The 21,910-nt window shown below is 42.5% G+C and overlaps 1 protein-coding gene across 7 annotated transcripts in view; it reads right to left on the minus strand.

The window, feature by feature from the left end:
* Positions 1–2,719: 2,719 nt before the first annotated feature.
* Positions 2,720–21,910, minus strand: part of USP48 (ubiquitin specific peptidase 48) — a 108,006-nt gene continuing 88,815 nt past the window's right edge. For 3 of the 7 annotated variants that reach the window (XM_058443769.1, XM_032759219.2, XM_032759218.2), the window contains 5 exons: positions 19,586–19,741; positions 14,542–14,667; positions 11,741–11,789; positions 4,733–4,759; positions 2,722–3,355 (listed from right to left, as the gene is read on the minus strand). In XM_058443769.1, coding sequence (XP_058299752.1) covers positions 3,333–3,355; positions 4,733–4,759; positions 11,741–11,789; positions 14,542–14,667; positions 19,586–19,741 — 381 coding nt within the window. In that variant the 3' untranslated portion in view covers positions 2,722–3,332. Of the gene's footprint in view, positions 3,356–4,732; positions 4,760–11,740; positions 11,790–14,541; positions 14,668–19,585; positions 19,742–20,681; positions 20,704–21,910 lie in introns of those variants that run through there. The other 4 variants (XM_032759221.2, XM_032759222.2, XM_032759220.2 and 1 more) reach the window with 4 other exon arrangements.

Consider the following 21,910-nt stretch of genomic DNA (forward strand, 5'->3'; position numbering starts at 1 on the left):
CGCTGGCTTTTAATCTGCATGCACTCTGTTCGCAGTCCCCTGTTAACACTGAATGAGCTGAGGACTAAAGTACCCAAGAGAAAGGATATGATTCTGCCCCATGATTCTGTAACAGGAAAGACAGGCTTTCCTGCTCATTTCGTTTCAGCAGTTTGTTTAGAGAGATTAATCATCCCTTGGGTTTTTAAAACAGGTTATTGAACCTGAGCATTAGATTCCACTATTAACTAGAGTCTGATGAACAGATCTATGATCACATAGACCAACCAAAAGCACATTTAAAATAAGCAAAAAATTCGCTATGGATTATGATCCCACAGAAATAAAGGGACACTCATATCTTTTTAATTTGGCAGGAAGGTAACAGTAATTCTAAACAAGAGAGTTCATAAATACACAGAAAGATACTTATTCCCCAGGAAATGAAGACGCCCAAATGCAGCCTATATTTCAGTTCGTTGTGACAATCTGTACCAGTGTAGTATGCTGAACACATTCGTTTGAGATTAAAGAATGGTCAGAAATATAAAGGGGAAAAGACCCAAGCTTCATAATACCTTATACAGGAGACTGATCTAATATAAAAAAGTACACATGCACGCATTAGAACTCCAACACAAAGAGTCTCTGAACTTTTCACAGTCCAGAAGGCAAATGGACTCCATCTATTTGTAATTACAGACGAAATGAGAATTGGGCTTTAGGTCATACCCTTTACCCGTTTTCCCTGTACCAAGTGAGAAGGGTGGCAATGCAAAGCCATTCAATACAAGCATATGTTTCTTTGCAACTCTGCCTACTATGGGTGGGAGAGGCCCCAGCCCAGGGTTTCAAAGAGCACAGGAGTGGCCTGTGGATGCAGATTCTGATTCAGCGGCTCTAGGGCCTGAGCTCCTGCCTTTGTAATAAAGCTTCATAGTGTCACTGGAGCCGCTGGGCTGCAGTTACTTTCAGCAGTGCTGGCAGAACAAGGCAAGTTGTCAGAGCAGGAGGAAGACGACCCTGAGCCAAGAGCAGACTCTTGCAGGATCACCTGCTCACTCGGTGCCCACCCCACCCCTGGACAGAGATAATAAAGAAGCCAGTACTCAGAGCAGGTACCAGCCTGAAAGATTTACAAAAGGCTGTTATTTCGTAGCACTGCAGGAGGAAAAAATACCTAAGTAACAAATTTCAAAAGTGTTATCAACAGCAAATTGGGGAAAATGTATCAGATTTTGGGGGGCTACTAACATGTTTATGTCAATCCCTGAAAAGAACCTTCTCTGGCCAACAAGCTTCTTTGTAAGGAAAAGGAAGCAGCTTCATCAAGCATTCTGTGAACTTTTATAAAAGTCTTTACCTTGGGAAAGAAGAAGTTTGTGTTATTAGTTTTAGGCTCCTGTGTTCATTTCTTTGGAGCTAATAAAACAATGAGATCTAAAAATCAGGATCCATCAGCTCAACTTCAAGTCCTTCCCCTGTGCCAACCTCAAGGCCAGAACAGCTGGTCCCTTGGTTCCGCTCCTAGGATGGTTTCTGAGGGGGCTGTGTGCAGCTCTCACCTTCCCCCATAGGCTCATTAGAGACCCCCTGCCTCCTCAGGGGGCACAGACTGAAGACATTAGAAACACAGAGGGGAAACACAAACACGAAGTTAGAATTTTACCAAATGGCCATAATTACTCTGACAAAAGGAGCTATTCAAAAGGGATGCTGCCAAGGTTAGCGGGTCTCAAATCAAAATCTGCCTTCCCCATCCATGATCTGAGTTCAAATTTTCATGAAAGGGGGAAAAAGCCATGCACAAACCCAAGGCCAAGAAAAGTGTTAACAAGAGAGATGCCTAAGCTGGCATCTCAGCCACAAACTTACACACAGGTACTCAACAGAGAAAACTTTTTTTTTTTTAAAAAGGAAAAACTCCAGTCTTAAGTTCAATTAAAAAAACCCTTCAATATTCTTAAGAATATTGCTTCAGTTACATGTTGCTAAGAATGATAATCCTGAGTTGGATGGATAGCACATCCTCATCCACATACTCTTTTCCTTTTTTAAACAATGATCTAAGAGATTCTCTCAGGGCATTTTGGAAGAATGCTTTCAAAAAGAGAACTAAGGTCCCAGAAACAGTGACATGGATGATAGAAGAATAAATTTTATAGAAACCTTGTGTTTGGCCGGGTGCGGTGGCTCACGCCTGTAATCCCAGCACTTTGGGAGGCTGAGGCGGGCGGATCACGAGGTCAGGAGATCAAGACCATCCTGGCTAACATGGTGAAACCCCGTCTCTACTAAAAATACAAAAAATTAGCCGGGCGTGGTGGCTGATGCCTGTAATCCCAGCTACTCGGGAGGCTGAGGCAGAATGGCGTGAATCCGGGAGGCGGAGCTTGCTTGCAGTGAGCCGAGATTGCACCACTGCACTCCAGCCTGGACGACTGAGCGAGACTCCGTCTCAAAAAAAAAAAAAAAAAAAAAAAAAGAAACCTTGTGTTATCCAAATGTACTTCAGTCTGATTTACTCTTCTGATAGGTGGTCAGATTTTTTATTTTCAAACGTGCCAGGTACATTTCCCACTTTTGAATAACAGTAAAACCGGAAGAGGATGCTTTCACACATAATAAATGTTCCCCATCCTTTCTGAAATGCACCAAAGCAAAAAGCCTCTGAAGTCAAAAAATGAGACATAATTCCTTGCTCATTGCAGAAGACATGCAGGTGCCCCCTCCTTTACCCAATACCAAGAGACAGACGGCCGGGCAGGTGTAAGGCGGGTGGCGCTACAGCTGACATGGAGAAGAGTCTAAATCTGAAGACACTTTTCCACACTTAGGACAAGTTCTTCACTTTCATGCTTTATTGAAAGTAGAATATGAATCAAAGACAGGCATTGGTAAGCAGGTTATGTCTCTAAAATTACTTTTCGTTCAGAGCAGAATGTTGTCCCATCTACTTGATACAATCCTTTATGGACCAACGCATCTGGTATGAAATTCGAGCAAGGAAATATAACAGAACTTTATTCCCCTCCCACGACTATAAATCTCATATGTAAACATGATTTACTATTACTGCTACTAAACTTGTTCCATCCTTACTTGCCCCCTCCCACCCACCACCCCCCTTAAATATAAAATTGGAAACATTTCCTTCAAGTCTGATGTCCATCAGTGCAATCTGCTTTATTTGACATAAGGCATTTGGGACAGTCACGTTTGAATGGATTTCTGCCTTTTGGAAGGGGCATGTAATGGTTTAATTCTTAAATCCACCTTTGCTTTAATGCCCTAACATGTCAAACTCCTCTTCCCCTCTGGTCATTTCTTAGCAGTCAGCAAGTATTCAAAGATTAATGTCCAAGAAGACCAGTACCTGGGAAAAGAAACACACGTGGAGGGATAGTTGTGAACTACAGATTAAAAGTTCATGGATTCCATTTACCAAGAACACATCATCAACAGGGAGCATCCAGTTTAATAAATGAACACAGCAGCACCTTGGTGTGGGAGGATAAGACAAAATACCAGCAGACTCCAGGCTCTCCGCTAAATCACATTTCTGTTGAAAGCCACGTGCTTCCTAAGTGTATCTTCATACAAACTAACCAGATTTTATTGATTCTTTCATTTAATGACCATTTTTCTTTTTTGAGACAGTTTCACTCGTCGCCCAGGCTAGAGTGCAGTGGTGCAATCCTGGCTCACTGCAACCTTCATCTCCCAGGTTCAAGCAATTCTCCTGCCTCAGCCTCCCAAGTAGCTGAAATTACAGGTGTGCGCCACCACGCCCGGCTAATTTTTGTATTTTTAGTAAAGATGGGGTTTCACCATGTTGGCCAGACTGGTCTCGAACTCCTGACCTCAAGTGACCCACCCATCTCGACCTCCCAAAGTGCTGGGATTACAGGCGTGAGCCATCATGCCTGGCCAATAACCATTTTTCATAAAGACATTTTTTGCTTTGTTTTGACCCCATCAGGAGTCCTTTTGTAGTGGGGTAACATGCAGACAACAAAGCTGCAGCAAGAGGAAGACTTTATTTCGGCCAGTAGATTTGTCTCTCATTTGCTTTAGCAAGGAATACCTGGTATGTGATTCAAAGTCATTCCTTAGCAAAATCACAATCTGCCAGGGGCTTCTGGAGCGGCTCACAAAGAACCAAGACAGCAACAGGAAAATCCGAAAACGTCAGAGGTCTGTATTTGATGACTTCTTGAATATTATCAGTGTGCACAACTACATGGCCCAGATGTAGTACAAGCACCACCGTGTCTCCTCTTCAAGTAATAATCCAACAAATGCCTTAATGCTAAGTGATTAATTAAATCTTTTCACTGGACCTGATAAAACCTGACAAATTCTTGTACCACTAACTCTTAATAGTTACACACAAACTGTTTTGCTCTAGGAGGGGACTTGATAGGAAGAACTGGGAAAAGGTTAAAAATAAATCTTGAAATGCCACTAGCTAATTTCCCAACCTCCCATAAAACGAGAAAGGGAAGGCCAAATGGACATCCAGCAAGAAACAGTTGTAACACACAGGCCCCAGCTGAGGCCCCATCTGAGGCCTGAGTGTTGAAAAAGATAATGAAGAAGCTTGAGTAAGAAATGCATTTAACTAAAATTAATTTCAGTCATGAGACTCAGATTGGATTAAAATTTAAAATCAAATTATAGCCTTCGCTTTAACAGAAAATTACAGGATGACTCTGACATTCATGAACAAAACATGACAAATGTAACTTACCTTTAAACCCTTCTTCTGGCATACAAACTGAAAAAAAGAAAAAAAAAATAATTCCAAATTGAAAAGATTGTCGTGACAGACAGTAATAAGATCGCTTCAATGCTTAAAGACAAAAGTTTAAAATAACTTTTGATTACCTTAGTCACCTGTAATAATCATCTTTGAAGTTAACGGATGTTATTAATCTCAGAACAATCTTTGTTTCTGTTTTTATCAAAGCAATACGTATGCATCATTTAAAAAGTCAAATACTGACAGGACAAGGTTTGTAACTAGGGCACACCTTGTGCACGACTCTAGGAGTGGCCTGGGGGGAAGCCATGTAACTGACTCCTCCAGAGACGTGTCTCTCCCCTTCCTCCTCCCATTCCTAAGTTCTGGAAGAAGTCACTTTTGACTCACATAGCAGCTTCTTCTGGTATTTAGCCTATTTCTAAATAACATGCTTTTCATAATTTTATTTATTTACTTTTTTTTTTTTTGAGAGGGAGTCTAGCTCTGTCACTCAGGCTGGAGTGCAGTGGCATGATCTCGGCTCACTGCAACCTCTGCTTCCTGGGTTCAAGCAATTCTCCGGCCTCAGCCTCCCAAGTAGCTGGGATTACAGGCGCCCGCCACCACGCCTGGCTAATTTTTGTATTTGTAGTAGAGACAGGGTTTCACCACGTTGGCCAGGCTGGTCTTGAACTCTTGACCTCAAGTGATCTGCCCACCATGGCCTCCCAAAGTGATGGGATTACAGGAGTGGGCCATCGTGCCTGGCCTACTTCATAATTTTAGATAAAATCTAGTAAATTATTCAGTGAAGGATACAAACAGCTGTTTTACCGCTTACATAGCACCCGCCCCTGACCCATCCTCCTGATGAAGTGGTGTTTGTTGTTGTTAAGCCAGTCTCCAGCGCTGGCATTACTTTTTACGCCATTAATACTGGTCAATACTACGTGGTATGACTTGGTCTTTCTGGGCTTGGTAACTACTGAATTACTGACGTGGTAACTACTGAATTACTGATGAGCTTCATTTCTTCTTTATTTATCTCCAATTCACGTGTAAATTCTTAAAGACCTGTAACCTCTTGAAGACAGTCATCATCCCTTCCACTTTTCCTTGTGACATCCCTTCCTGAAGCTCGCATCCTACCACTCCAATATGGATCAGGTGTCTTCGCTGCCTGCTGAAGAACAGCAGTTCTGAGACTTCCCTTCACCATCTTCTAGGGCATCTTATCCTAGGCTGATCCCCTATTTACTGGGTCCACTGTTGATTTCTTTCTTGATTTAATGTTTAAGAAGAACACATCCTCACACAGTACCATGGCAGATGGTGCATGACAGATCAATCTTTTGGGGCCTTGAATATGCTCAAGGGGCCATCAGATGTGAGGGTTACAGGCTTCTAGATTGGAACTCGCTTTCCCTCAGGATCTTGTGGGCACTGCTCGATTATCTCGTCTTCCTGACTTCATCCTGTGAATCTGACTGGCTTTCCCTCCTACTTCTAGATGCTTTCATGACCCTCTTACCATTAGTTTTTTACTTACTATATCAAACCCAGGGTACAATCATTTTTTACATTTCCATGAACTCTTTTCTATGCTCCAAATGTTCCTTTTATATAGTTCCTCTTCCTACTGTTTGCTTTTTTTTTTTTTGCCATTATTTATAGGTTATTTTCCAGCTTTCTTATGCTTCCTATGCTATTTCCTCGACATATCTTGGTCCCAGGCTCTCATTCCTCAACTATCTGGCTGCTCATATCCACCTAAGTATGAGGTACTAAAAAGATTTCTGGGCCGGGCGCAGTAGCTCATGCCTGTAATCTCAGCACGTTGGAAGGCCAAGGCAGGCGGATCATGAGGTCAGGAGTTCCAGAGCAGCCTGGACAACATAGTGAAACCCTGTCCCTACTAAAAATACAAAAATTAGCTGGGCATGGTGGCAGGTGCCTGCAGTCCCAGCTATTTGGGAGGCTGAGGCCGAAGAATCGCTTGAACCCAGGAGGGGGAGATTGCAGTGAGCCGAGATCATGCCACTGCACTCCAGCTTGGGCAACAGTAAGACTCCATCTCAGAAAAAAAAAAAAAAGATGTCTGAAAGCTCTGTTCAGTGGGCACTGGTGGGATGACTAAAGGGTGCCTGGGACATGAGCCAGCTTTAAAAAAAATACAAACGAGGCCATGTGCAATAGCTCACATCTGTAATCCAAGCACTTTGGGAGGCCAAGATGGACAGATCACCTGAGGACAGGAATTTGAGACCAGCCTGGCCAATATAATGAAACCCCATCTCTACCAAAAATAAAAAAGTTAGCCAGGCACGGTGGCGCATGCCTATAGTCCCAGCTACTCAGGAGGCTGAGCCAGGAGAATCACTTGAACCCTGGAGGCGGAGGTTGCAGTGAGCCATACTGCACTCCAGCCTGGGTGACAGAATGAGACTCCATGTCAAAAAAATAAAAAATAAAAACCAAACATAATATTTGTACATATTTATGGGGAACAGGTGATATTTTGATACATGCATACAGTGTATAATGATCACATCAGGGTATTTAGTATATCCATCACCTTGAATATTATTTCTTCTTTTTTGAGACAGGGTCTCAATCTGTCACCCAGGCTTGAGTGTAGTGGCATGATCACAGCTCACTGCAGCCTCCAACTCCCGGGCTAAAGCAATCCACCCACCTCAGCCTCCCAAGTATCTGAGACCACAGGTGCGAGCCACCATGCCTGGCTATTTTTTTAAATTTGTAGTAGAAACAGGGTCTCACTATGTTGCCCAGGTTGGTCCTGAACTCTTGGGTTCAAGTGATCCACTGTGCCCGGCCTATCATTTCTTTGTGTTGGGAACATTGCATTATCTTTTCTTCTAGCTCTTTTGAAATATACAACATATCACCCTACTGTGCTACTGAATACAGAACTTAATTCTTTCTATCAAATTGTATGTTTGTACCCATTAACCAACCTCCCTTCATATGGCCCCTTTCCCATCCACTCATAACTATCGTTCTACAGCCAAAAGATCAGCTTTTTTAGCTCCTACGTATGAGTGAGAAAATACAGTATTGTCTTTCTGAGCCTGGCTTATTTCACTTAACGTAATGTCCTCCAGTTCCACCCATGTTGCTGCAAATGACAGGATTTCATTTTTTTTTTTTTTTTTGAGATGGAGTCTCGCTCTGTCACCCAGGCTGGAGTGCAGTGGTGCAATCTCGGCTCACTGCAAGCTCCGCCTCCCGGGTTCATGCCATTCTCCTGCCTCAGCCTCTCCGAGTAGCTGGGACTACAGGCGCCCGCCACCACGCCCGGTTAATTTTTTTGTATTTTTAGTAGAGACGGGGTTTCACCGTGGTCTCGATCTCCTGACCTCGTGATCTGCCCGCCTCAGCCTCCCAAAGTGCTGGGATCACAAGCGTGAGCCACCGGGCCTGGCCGATTTCATTTTTTTAATGGCTGAATAATAGTATCCCATTGTATGTCTACATATAAATATAACATATCAATGCATCTACTGATGGACATGTAGGTTGATTCCATACCTTGGCTGTTGTGAACAGTGCTGCAATAAACATGAGAGTGCAGATATCTTTTTGATATACTGATTTCTTTTCCTTTGGATAAATACCACTAGTGGGATTGCTGGATCATATGGTAGTTATATTTTTAGTTTTTTGAGAAACTTCCATACTGTTTTCCATAATGGCTGTACTAATTTACATTCCCACCAAAAGTGTGTAAGAATTCCCTTTTCTCTGCATCCTAGCTACATGTTATTGTCTTTTTGATAATAGCCATGCTAACTGATAAGATGGTATCTCACTGTGATTTTGATTTCCATTTCCCTGACGATGCTGAGCATCTTTCATACGCCTGTTGGCCATGTTTATGTCTTCTTTTGAGAAATGTCTATTCAGGTCTGTTGCTTACTGTTTAATGAGACTATATTTTCTCCCATTCTACAGGTTGTCTCTTCAACTCTTCTCATTATTTCCTTTGCTGTGCAGAAGCTTTTTAGTTTAATACGGTCCATTTGGTTATTTTTGGTTTTGTTCTCTGTGCTTTGAGGTCTCAGCTAAAATCTCTGTCTAGACCAATGTTTGACAGCATTTCCCCCATATTGAATTCTAGCAATTTCATAGTTTCAAGTCTTACATTTAAGTCTTTAATCCATTTTGAGTTGATTTTAATATTTAGTGAGAGACAGAGGTCTAGTCTCATTTTTCTGTATATGGATATCCAGTTTTCCCAGCAAAATTTAGTGAAGAGGGTGCCCTTTCCCCAGTGTATGTTCTTGGTGCCTTTGTCATAAATTAGTTAGCTGTAAATACATGAATTTATTTTTGGGTTCTTTATTCTGTTCCATTGTCCTATGTTTTTACACCAATACCATGCTGTTTAGGTTACCATAGCTTTGTAGTGTATTTTGAAACCGGTAGCATGATGCCTCCAGCTTTGTTCTTTTTGCTGAGGATTGATTTGGCTATTCAGGGTCTTTTGTGGTTCCATACGAATTTTAGGATTGTGTTTTTCTATTTCTGTGAGGAATGTCATTGGTATTTTGACAGGAATTGCATTTAATCTGCAGGTTATTTTGGGTAATATGGTCATTTTAACAATATTAATTCTGATCCATGAGCACAGGATGTCTTTCCATTTGTTTGTGTCTTTCAATTTGTTTGTGTCTTTCAATTTCTTACATTAGTGTTTTGTAGTTTTCCTTATAGAGGTCTTTCACCTTCTCTGTTAAATTTATTCCTAGGTATTTAATCTTACTTTTTTTGTAGCTATTATTATTGGAATTTTCTTTTTCTTTTTTTTTTTTGAGATGGAGTCTCTCTGTCATCCAGGCTAGAGAGTGCAGTGCTGCGATCTTGGCTCACTGCACCTGCTGGGTTCAAGCAATTCTCCTGCCTCAGCCTCCCTAGTAACTGGGATTACAGCATGCGCTACCACGCCTGGCTAATTTTTATAATTTTAGTAGAGATGGAGTTTCGCCATGTTGGCCAGGCTGGTCACGAACTCCTGACTTCAACTGCTCCACTTGCCTCGCCCTCCCAAAGCGCTAGGATTACAGGCATGAGCCACTGCGCCCAGCTGCTTTCTTTTTTTTTTTTTTTTTTTTTTTTAATTTTTTGAGACGGAGTCTCGCTCTGTCGCCCAGGCTGGAGTGCAGTGGCGCAATCTCGGCTCACTGCAAGCTCCACCTCCCGGGTTCACGCCATTCTCCTGCCTCAGCCTCTCCGAGTAGCTGGGACTACAGGCGCCCGCCACCACGCCCGGCTAATTTTTTGTATTTTTAGTAGAGACGGGGTTTCACCGTGGTCTCGATCTCCTGACCTCGTGATCCGCCCGCCTCGGCCTCCCAAAGTGCTGGGATTACAAGCGTGAGCCACCACGCCCGGCCCCAGCTGCTTTCTTGATTTCTTTTTTGGCTAGTTCTTATTGGTGTATAGTAATGCTGCTAATTTTTGTATGTTGATTTTTGTTAGGCGAACATGATAATCACTACACTACAGAAACTCACTTTGTACACTGATTTTTGTATCCTGCAATTTTACTGAATGTTTATCAGTTGTCGTAAGAGTGTTTTGGTGGCGTCTTTAGGTTTTTCTACATATATAAGATCATGTCAGCCTGGCATGGCGGTTCATGTCTGTAATCATAGCATTTTGGGAGGCCCAGGTGGCCGGATCACAGGGGGCCAGGAGTTCGGGACCAGCCTGGCCAATATGGGAAATCCTCATCTCTAGTAAAAATACAAAAATTAGCTGGGTGTCATGGCACGTGCCTGTAGTCCCAGCTACTCAGGAGTCTGAGGCACAAGAATTGTTTGAACCCAGAAGTGGTGGTTGCAGTGAGCTGAGATGGTGCCACTGCACTCCAGCCTCAGCAACAGAGACTCTGGTTTTTTTTGTTTTTGTTTTTAAAAGCATGTCATCTGCAAAGAGGGACCATTTGACTTCCTCTTTTCCAATTTTGCATGCTTTTTACTTATTTATATTACCTAATTGCTCTTGCTAGGACTTCCAATACTATGTTGAATAAGAGTGGTGAAAATGGCTCTCCTTGTCTGTTTCAGTTCTTAGAGGAAAGGCTTTAAGCTTTTCGCCATTAGGTATGATGTCAGCTGTGGGTTTCTCACATATGGCCTTTATTATATCGAGGTATGTTCCTTCTGTACTTAATTTGTTGAGAGTTTTTACCATGAAGGGATGTTGAATTTTATCAAATGCTTTTTGTCTATTAAGATGATCATATGATTTTTGCCCTTCATTCTGCTGATGTGATGTATTGATTTGCATATGTTGAACCATCCTTGCACGCCTGGGAGAAATCTCACTTGATCATACAGAACCAGACTTTTTACATCCATTGGTTATTTTCTTGACTAGTTTCCCTGGAGAGAAATCCTTTCCCACCTGGAGGAGGGTAAGTAATGGACTGCCCGAATTTGAGCAAAGGGCTAAGAGATGGTCTCCTATTTGGTATAGGCTTCGTTCCCACCTTTCTAGTTTAATTTTTCCAAGTGTGGAAACACGTAATTCTGGGTGCCCATCTGAGGTCCAGGTGGAGACAGGGAAGTGACAAGGATGTGAAGGGTAGGGAGTTGTCTAACTGCTTCTTATACAGTTTTCCAAACAAGTATTGTGTTATCTTGTTTTTAGGCTCACATTCATTCCCACCTTCAGAGGTACCTGGCCTCTAATTTGTGTGTGCCTGTCTGGGGCACTGCAATTTGACTTATCTTTGCTTCTTGTTGACCTCCTCCATAGGCAGAGCTCACATTTATTTCAGTTTCCTCAGGTTAGCTTTCCAAGTTTTTGTAGATATCTTTCCCTCCTTTCTATGATCTTTTAAGACAATGTATTCTACTGTAACAACATGTGGAAGCTTTTTTCAAGGTTCAAAGTAAAAGCATTGTACACTAAAGCTTCAATATCTAAAATCCCACCTCCGTCTAACACCTGATCAGCAGATTCCTAAAACAAATTCATCTTTACCTTGCATGACATCATCCATTGCAGCATAATCTGCAATTGGTTCATCAGCCTAGAAAACAAATGAAGACAATTCAAAACCACAAGGGAGTGGGAGCCTGAAATTTGAAGTATGGCCCATGATTCAACTACTGATACTGCTACAAGACACAAACACACTGTCCACTAGAGAACTCAGTTTGAGCCACAGCCAGCGGTGTCCAGGTTTAACAGTGGATGCCCTGCTGGCTATGGGTCTAGAGTCAACACCTCAGAAATGGTATACCGTGTGTGAAGAGGAAAGGCAGAGGGGACTATTTTCCCATTCTTAAAGACACATTTAGACATGGAAATGTTTAGACACCCTGGGGTTACTAAAGACTGATTAAACCAATGTGAGCTAAGATACTGGTAGTGGCAGTGAGGGGTACAAATAAAAAGTTAGACTGGTCCTCTCAGAATACCAATTAGGTTAAAATTATACTTTTGTCCCACTTCACCAGCAAGAACAAGATACCCATTTCCTTTTTAGGAGGAAGCTTATGATATCTGAGCTTATGATGAGGTTAGCTGCAAGGATAATGAGGCCAATGACCAGTACAGACTCTAGCTGCCCATGTGAAGTACAAACCGTTCAACAATACAGGCTGTTTTAGGACTTCAGACAGGATCATCAGGATCTAGCAACTCAATGTGTTTTCAAAACCATTTCAAAGAACCTATACTTCCAGGAAATGCAGAATGTTAAACAGAGGGAGGGGTTAGGTGGTGGGATGAGGGGTGTGTGTGCATGGATGGGGTAGATAGGGGTCTGCCTCATCATTCCAGGGCCTAACTTTATCACACCAGAACTGGGGCTCCAAGGTTTGAAAAGTATACATTTCACAGTTCAAAATAAAAAACCTGAACAATGATTCTACCACACGATGTGGTGGTATTTGGCACAGTATGGATTCTTTTGGTCAAGAAGAAACAAAAGAGGCAATGGGAAGCAACTAAGTTAGGCCCTTAGGGAGGGCAGAATTGGCAAATGAGGCTGGTTCAATGACTTTTCTTTCTTTTTGAGACGGAGTCTCCCTCTGTTGCCCAAGCTGGAGTGCAGTGGTGCGATCTCAGCTCACTGCAACCTCCACCTCCCGAGTTCACACCATTCTCCTGTCTCAGCCTCCCAAGTAGCTGGGATCACAGGTGCCCACCACCACGCTTGGCTAATTTTCTTGCATTTTTAGTAGAGATGGGGTTTCACCATGCTGGCCACACTGGTCTGGAACTCCTGACCTCGTGATCCGCCCACCTCAACCTCCCAAAGTGTTGGAATTACAGGCGTGAGCCACCGTGCCCAGTGAAAATAGGGGCTTCTAAGACACTGTCAAAGAAAAGACACTGTCAAAGAAAAGTCACTGAGGCCTGGTGCAGTGGCTCATGCCTGTAATCCCAGCACTTTGGGAGGTGAGGTGGGCAGATCACCTGAGGTCAGGAGTTCAAGACCAGCTTGGCCAACATGGTGAAACCCTGTCTCTACCAAAAATACAAAAAATTGGCCGGGTGTGGTGGCACACGCCTGTAATCCCAGATACTCGGGAGGCCAAGGCAAGAGAACTGCTTGAACCTGGGAGGCGGAGGTTGCAGTGAGCCGAGATTGTGCCACTGCACTCCAGCCTGGGCAACACAGCAAGACTCCATCTCAAAAAAAAAAAAAAAAAAAAAAAAAAGAAGCCCCTACTTTCCACATCTACTAAATCCAAAACCAATTTCCATGCTTGGATAGAATCCCATTAAGTTGTGTATTTTGACTGTTGTGACAGAACCTCGTGTTTTACCCTTGTTTCCTAGCTTGGCTGGCTAGCACTTTTGAACCAAAAGGAAAAGAGGAGATACTTTAATACTATGATGTATGGTTAAGTAATTCTGCTGAACCGGAAGTTAGAGAAAAGGTTACAGAGGAGGCCGAATCTACTTTTAACTAAGAAAAACTATGAAAATCTCAGCAGAGATAGATTTTAAAGTATAAAATAAGTTACTATTTGCACTGGTCACAAGTCTATCTTCTACCTATTTTTGCTTTTTTTTTTTCTGTGGGGGCAGCATTTCAAATTAAGTTGCAGACATCAGTATCATTAGTGTGGTTTTAAGAATAGATCCATCTAGTCCAAAAAAAGGGAAAAAAAAAAAAAAAAAAAGCGGCGGGGGGTGGGGGGGTTGGAGGGAGGGGACACCACAGAAACTTTGTGACCTGAGACCAGATCACTCAGCTTTCCCCTTTGGAATGACAGTAAATCCTCAGTGTTCAGAGGGCCACAACCCAATATCACTCCCTTCCTCCCAGTCTGAGGGGAATGAAAACTAGATCTGTATCTGGAGAAGAATGGGGGCCCTTGTGACAGAAAATCAAACGGGAAAAATCAGGTGTGGAGCTTAGCAGTTGGGTGAGTGGGATTTATACCACTGCCCTGCCCTACCAGGGAACAGGAAAGTAATGATGTACCCTGATCCCACAAAGGCATAGAAACTGATCTAGGAGATCCAGGAAGGGCCAAGGAAAGCCTTCACTTTCACCTTCTCAGGGTACTAGCAGTTGCTGATGCTGTGGCGTAACATCACCTACTATAACACACAAGAACAAGATATGATGATGTCCTGACCTCCTCTAAGTCTCCTGGGGCTCAGCCAGAGCTGGGCTGAGCTGCAAAAACCCATAGCAGTCATTTACCACTACCCTCTGCTAAAGACCCAAGGCATTCTTTAACTACCATTTCACACAGTTTACACATAGTTATGTAACATGTAAAACCTTGAGTTCTTCAGCTAAGGAGCTGTTTACTTACCTTCAATAAAATGACAGATTCAGGAATGACGCCAAGGGTGCCTAGGGTGGCACAGTCATCACTTAAAATCTTTCCATCAATCGACAAATTCTGGTCAAAAGGAGCAACTGAAAATGCATGCATGATCTGTGCCAATATAAAAGAGACAAAGTCCATACAATGCAAAATGCTAAGACTTATACCCTATTTAAATAAATTATGCAAGGATTCTTAAAAAAAAAAAAAAAAAACAAACAAAAAGGCTTCAGAGTACAAAACCACTATTGCTTACAGTCAGCCTACTTGTTATACTCCTACTGAGGCTATCGTCCCTATATATCCAGGAACATCCTTAAGAGGTCTGGTAGAGTATTAGGAAACAATTACACATATAGATGCGCTTGTTCCTTACCTTACCAGCTTCCCAAGGATGGAGGTGTGGGGAAATAAAATGAGTAAAAAGTGGGGCTGGGCTGATGGCTACTCTGAGGCTTGGGCAAGGTCATCACTGTCACCTGATCTTTCCTAGGCCCCATATCCTTTCATCAACAAGTCAAGTCCAAATTCTTTCTTTTCTTTTCTTTTTTTTTTTTTGTTGAGACAGGGTCTCACTCTGTCACCCAGGCTGGAGTGCAGTGGCGTGATCATGGCTCATTGCAGCCTTGAACTCCCAGGCTCAAGGGATCTTCCCACCTAAGCCTTCTGAGTAGCTGAGACTACAGATATGTGCCACCATATCTGGCTGATTTTTTTTTTTTTGTAGACATGAGGTCTTGCTATGTTGCCCAGGCTGGTCTCAAACTCTTAGACTCAAGCAATCCTGCCAGCTTAGCCTCCCGAAGTGAAAAGATTACAGGCATGAGCCACTGCACCTGGCCCAAAATTCTTTCTTAAAACCATCTTTAAATTCTCTCTTTTGTTCTTATTCCTTTAGCAAATGGCCTGGGGTGTATAATTCAGACTTTGGAACTGTCACATATTCTTAGACTGAGTTTTGTCTCTAGGAAGCAAAATATGAATTTCTCAAGGGTAGGCACTATATGCCCCACCCCAGTTCTGGCCAAGTGTTAAAAATTAAATACGGCTGGGTGCAGTGGCTCACGCCTGTAATCCCAACACTTTAGGAGGCCGAGGCGGATGGATCACCTGAGGTCAGGAGTTTGAGACCAGCCTGACCAACATGGTGAAACCCCGTCTCTACTAAAAATACAAAATTAGCTGGGCGTGGTGGCGCATGCCTGTAATCTCAGCTACTCAAGAGGCTGAGGCCAGAGAATTGCTTGAACCCAGGAGATGGAGGTTGTGGTGAGCTGAGATCGCGCCATTGCACTCCAGCCTGTACAACAAGAGCGAAACTCTCATCTCAAAAAAAAAAAAAATTAAATACATTCCAGATGAGTGTGGTGGTTCATGCTTGTAATACCAGCACTTTGGGAGGCTGAGGCAGGTGGATCACCTGAGGTCAGGAGTTCAAGACCAGCCTGGCCAACATGGCAAAACCCTATCTCTACTAAAAATACAAAAATTAGCTGGGAGTAGTGCCATGCACCTGTAATCCTAGCTACTTGGGAGGCTGAGGCAGGAGAATCACTTGAACCCGGGAAGCAGAGGTTGCAGTAAGCCGAGATTACACCACTGCACTCCAGCCTGGGTGACAGAAAGACATTGTCTCAAAAATAAATCATACATACATTCCAAAATACTGGTATACATAATATTTAAATGTTTTTACAAATTCCGAAAGGTTTGTTTTTTAAATTTTATCATTTCTGGGTCACGTTTACCTCTGGAGGGCAAGTAGAAGTTGGGCTCAGAGAGGCAAACACAGTTAACCTTCAATGACACTGTTTTAATTCTTAACTCGGTAGACAAGTTCAAGAATATTCATATTAGTATGCTTTTTAACTTACCCATAAAATGCATGCTTTACATGTATCTTATATTACACCAACACCCATGATGTCATGGGAAAACCATTCTGCCCTTTCCTGCACTCTATTCTTTGGATGTGGAAAGACAAAATGAGCCTCACAAATCAACCCTGAACTGTGTGTGTAACAGGGCCCAAGAGCTTGACAGGCCAGCGTGATGGAGACCAGAAAAGTGATTTTAATAATGGCACCAAAGACAAATAAGAACAAGGATAACAGCACTGGCCTCCTCCCTAACTGCTGGGACAGAATCTTACTTGGATTTTTCAAAAGAACATTAGCACCTGAAAAGCAGGCAGGGATGGACTAGCCAGAGATCTGTGGCTAGCAATGAAAAGTGCACTGGCATCATCAATGGTCTTCATGAAGCAATAAGCAGGAGTACTGACAGGACAGTTCTATCCAAGCCAGCTCAGCATGCAAACATCAAGCACAGGCATATCCAGCCCTACACCAGCAAATGTTCCGGAACCATGAAGATCGAGCAGAGCTACGGTGGATGTGTGTGATGCTATAACTTAACATGGATAATGTCACAGCTGCTGGACTGTAGAAATGCTTGTTCATGCCCCTAAATGCTAAGTGTTTTTGTACTACCCTATAAAACTGGACAAATAGCAAATACCTCTAGACACAAGTGCCACAACTGAGGGGCTGACGTTCACATATTATATTCTGAGAACGGACAAGGACATTGAGATGCTGTCAACAACTAATGAAGCATTTATTAAGAAGCTACCGTGTGTCAAGTACTGTTCTAGGTGTTGATAATATAAAAGTGAATAATCCCGCCCTGGAGGGGTTCCCAGGAGTGAGGTCAAAACAAAGTTGTTAGGATGGTAGCAGAAGGTATGTGCAGGATCTAGCGAGCACAGGGGGACAGTCAGTTCCATGAAAGGGGCCAAGACAGGTTTCACAGAAGAGTCAATATGAAAGATGAACACATGCTTCTAGTGAGAAGATGGAACAGGCCAACCGAGGCAGGGAGGCCTACGGTAAAATAATCCTTAAACTCTAAGTGCTAGGAGAATGCTTGAGTATAAAGAACATGATAGAGGTCTGCTTAACAAGTAGATGTGGCATTCCTGGTCTATGGAGCTTAACAGGAGCCATGAAAACTCTGTTGCTATCAGGGAATGGCTCTCCTCTGCTTGTGATGGTGTGTGGGGCTGAAAAAAGAAAATACAGAAGCAATCGCCTCAGCTGCCAGCCATTTCACCTCTGTGCCAAAATATTCTACTTTCTCAGGCAGGCAATACCACCCACCCACTAAAGATCTATCTTTGGGAAAATGAAATAAATAATACAACTAAACACTGCACATCTTTTGAGAAAGGAGATGAACAAACTGTACTTCATTAACCTCATGGGATCAAAGGTGGATGAATTACTGATTAGACACAGCAAGGTTTGTAATGTTTCAAGCAAACCTTACAAACTCTGATGCTATCCACACTGCCAGGCAAATAGGCTCACATCTAGTTGAAGCTTTACAAGCTCCCACCACTATGTAGTGTGGGGAAAGACCTTCCACTGCCTTTTCTTTGACTCTGGCCCACAGTGGTCCCTGAAGCAAGAGTGGGAGATGAGAGAGCCATTCAGGAAGAGCACCTATGGGGGCTGTGTGAACAGCTGCCATCTTCAGGCAGGTACGTGCTCTCAGATGGAAGGGTTAATTCTGCTGACTTCTGGTTTATTCTTCAAAAATCGTAGTCCATAATAAAAGCAGCACAGGCTTTAAAAAATGTCTTTATGCACAGGGGCTCTTTCTGTAATTTAAAGGTTTTGAATGTTCGAGGTTTCCCAATGACAGGCAGAAAGCCAGTGATAGAAACAAGGGTTCTTAGATGTAAAAGGTACAATAACAGAGTAAAGATATTATGCCAACACACTTATTTTCAGAGCCATGGGTTCAACCAAGGGAAATACTGTTGTTAGGACAATCTGGAATACATAACACCCTCAAAGGAGGCCTGTACTTTTGCCTCAATTACAATGATAAATATCAGCAACAAGAAAAATGTGTAACCAGTAAACTATGCCACATAAAAGTAGCAAAGGAGGAAATTTGGTCAACTTTTTGGATATCTATCAGTGACTGAAACAGATTAGGGGCCAGATTTTTTCATGGACATCTTGAATTTATCAGTTCCTTCTGCCTAGGGTTTGAGATTTACCACTGGAATGCTTATTTATAGTACTTCAGTATCGATACGAAGAAATAACAGTATCATGAAACCATTTCATAATGCCTGCACTACAGCCGTGGAACTGATTTGTAAAGCAATGCATGCTTTGGGGGGATGGAGAGGACATATCTAAAATAAATCTATATCACAATTTGGAACACATCACTGGATAAAGAAAGGTAAAGATAATTTTAAAACTCTATCAAGGCCGGGCGCGGTGGCTCACACCTGTAATCTCAGCACTTTGGGAGGCTGAGGCGGGTGGAAAACGAGGTAAGGAGTTCAAGACCAGCCTGGCCAAGATGGTGAAACCCTGTCTCTACTAAAAATACAAAAATTGGCTGGGTGTGGTGGCACGCAGCTGTAATCCCAGCTACTCAGGAGGCTGAGGCAGAGAACCGCTTGAACCTGGGAGACAGAAGTTGCAGTGAGCCAAGACGGCACCACTGCACTCCCTCCGTCTCACAAAAAAAACACAAAACAACAAAAAAAACCCCTCTATCAAACAGATTTATCTGCCACCAAAAATACTGTGACAGCCTAGTGAATAAGCAATCACTAATCGCTAATAATAAGCTGCCTTTTATCTCCCATTAAATTTCACAGCAGTTCCTGGTAACAGGCACCGATACCTATTAAGTGGTCAAAGAAAAGCATACAGCACAATAAAGTGAGAGAACAGTTACCCTGGCACAACCTTGACATGTGACAAATTAAGTGGTTCCCAATGTTTCTCATTATTGGAAAGCTATTGCAGAACCAGCCCAAGTTTCCAGAATCCAAAATTCACTTTCATCTTCACAAAAAGATTTTTGGCTATTTTGAAAACTTTAAGTCTTTTGGAAAAAGCACAGATACATACATATATGTAAATACAGGTGGAAAGCAGGAATTCATAAAGGCCTTCTTAAGTCCAGAGCAAACTTGAACAAATGTTTTCCTCACCTGAATTTTCAATTCTTTTAACGTCTGATTAGCAGAAACGAGAAGTGCTTTCTCACCACGAACTTTTCTATGTCGCATACTTCGGCGAATAACTTGCTTTTGATAGGCTATATAATTTTGATGGGATATCTTTTGCCGCTTTGTTCCACCATTGCTCTATAATGAAGATTGGAAATGAAGAAAGCACTGAAATTAAACATAATGTGACCCTTGCTCATGAAGTTTTTCAGGTAAACAAAAGCTGTTTACTTACTGGTCCCTTAACCATTTGAAATTCAATGTAAACAATGAGTAGAGACTAACAAGACTTTCTTGGCAGGCTCACATATAATTGATAAAAGAAAATAATGAGTAATACATACCTCTACGTGCATGTAACCAGTTTAAATGTTTGTTACAAGAGACATTTAAGGTTTGGTGAGGGGGCTCACACCTATAATCCCAGGAGTTCAAGACCAGCCTAGGCAACATATTAAGACCCACCTCGACCAAAAATTAGCCAGGAGTGGTGGCATGAGCCTGTAGTCCCAGCTACTTGGAGGCTGAGGCAGGAGGATCATTTGAGCCCAGTAGTTCCAGGCTGCAGTGAGCTACAATCGCACCACTGGACTCTAGTCTGCTGACAGAGTGAGACTCTGTCTCTTTTATAAAAAAGACCTTACATCAGAAAAACATAATAAACTGAAAAACTTCAGGATTACAAAATTTAGTTCATGAACAACCTGAATTTTAAACATTTTCTTCTCTTCTTGAGAATGACATGGAAACTAAGTATAAACTGCTGTGAATTTAAAAATAAAACATTAAAATAAAAAAACAAACTTAATTTGACTAAAAACAAGACTTTACCACTTGTCCTAATGGCAAAATATACAGCCTCACTCATAAAATATTCTTGCAAAAATGTTATACCGGAATGTAATCAAACATTTATGCCCACCTTTCAATTTACAGAAACTGGAATACAGGGGATATAATAAATTAAAATAAGTAACATAAAGAAGCAATCAGCCAAATACAGAACATGGAACAATCTAAAAGAAATCAAACTGGTCCAAGTTCAATGTCAAGAAGGCAAAGAGCTGGGCATGGTGGCTCACGCCTGTAATCCCAACACTCTGGGAGGCTGAGGTAGGCAGATGACCTGAGGTCAGGAGTTCGAGACCAGCCTAACGTGAAGAAACCCCTGTCTCTACTAAAAATGCAAAATTAGCCAGGCATGGTGGCTCATGCCTGTAATCCCAGCTACTAGGGGGCTAAGGCAGGAGAATCGCTTGAACCTGGGAGGCAGAGGTTGTGGTGAGCCGAGATTGCACCACTGCACTCCAGCCTGGGCAACAAGAGCAAAACTCCGTCTCAAAAAAAGAAGAAGGGAAAGAAAGCGGGTGCGGAGGCAGAGTAACTGTTCCAAATTCTAAGTCTAAAGTGATACAAACAACACATATCCTGATTACATACTGGTTTGAGAGGAAAAAACTGTTCAAGACATATCTGAGTATGGGTATTAGAGGACATTAGGGAGTTTTCGTTAGTTTTCTTATTTATGAGCACATTATTAGTATTAGGTAGGACATTGTCTTTATTTTTAGAGGGGAAATGTCATGATGGCCATGACTACCTAAACGTGCTGTATGAAGGATGCCCCTGGGTGTGCATGATACATGCGGCGGTACCAGTCAAGAAAAAAATAATAGATGAGGACTAAATGTCCTCTACAGTACTCCTATAAATCCCTCATCAAGAGGTTAATGATCAAGATTCTTTTGCTTTTTGTACCAAAGGTGGTGGTGGTGGCCGGTGGGGGATGGGGGGCGGTGAGAGGCGCAGGGGAGATTCTTCTGTTAACCGGGCCAGAGAATAAAAGAAGCAGGATTTTTAAGAAAATCTTTTCATCTGGTTTAATTAAATCTGGATGAGGTAACCTCAAGGCCCTGGCTCTGGTTTCCACAGTTGTCACTGAGTGTCAGCCGTGTATAAGCAGAGCGGTTTAGCGGTCATTAAAGACAAAGATGCCACATACTCATTACTCATGGGCTCCACAGTTTACAAAGCAGAAGGTGATCAAGACCCAAACACAGAAGAGCATTTGTTCAGGGTGCCAACCACTGGCAAGACACTGCCTGAGGATAGTTTCGCTCTAGCCCTGGATCTACACAGGCAACTGAGTGATTCTAAGATTCACGAGAAAAAGTTAAGTGCACATGTGAGTTAAAAAAAAAAAATAAAATGAAAGCTGATGAAACATTTTCCTCAGTCTCGACTGTTGAAAGTAAAGGTCAGGCTGGGCGTGGTGGCTCACGCCTGTAATCCTAGCACTTTGAGAGG

Source organism: Hylobates moloch, unplaced genomic scaffold (assembly GCF_009828535.3).
Source record: "Hylobates moloch isolate HMO894 unplaced genomic scaffold, HMol_V3 SCAFFOLD_9, whole genome shotgun sequence".
Lineage (NCBI taxonomy): Eukaryota > Metazoa > Chordata > Mammalia > Primates > Hylobatidae > Hylobates > Hylobates moloch.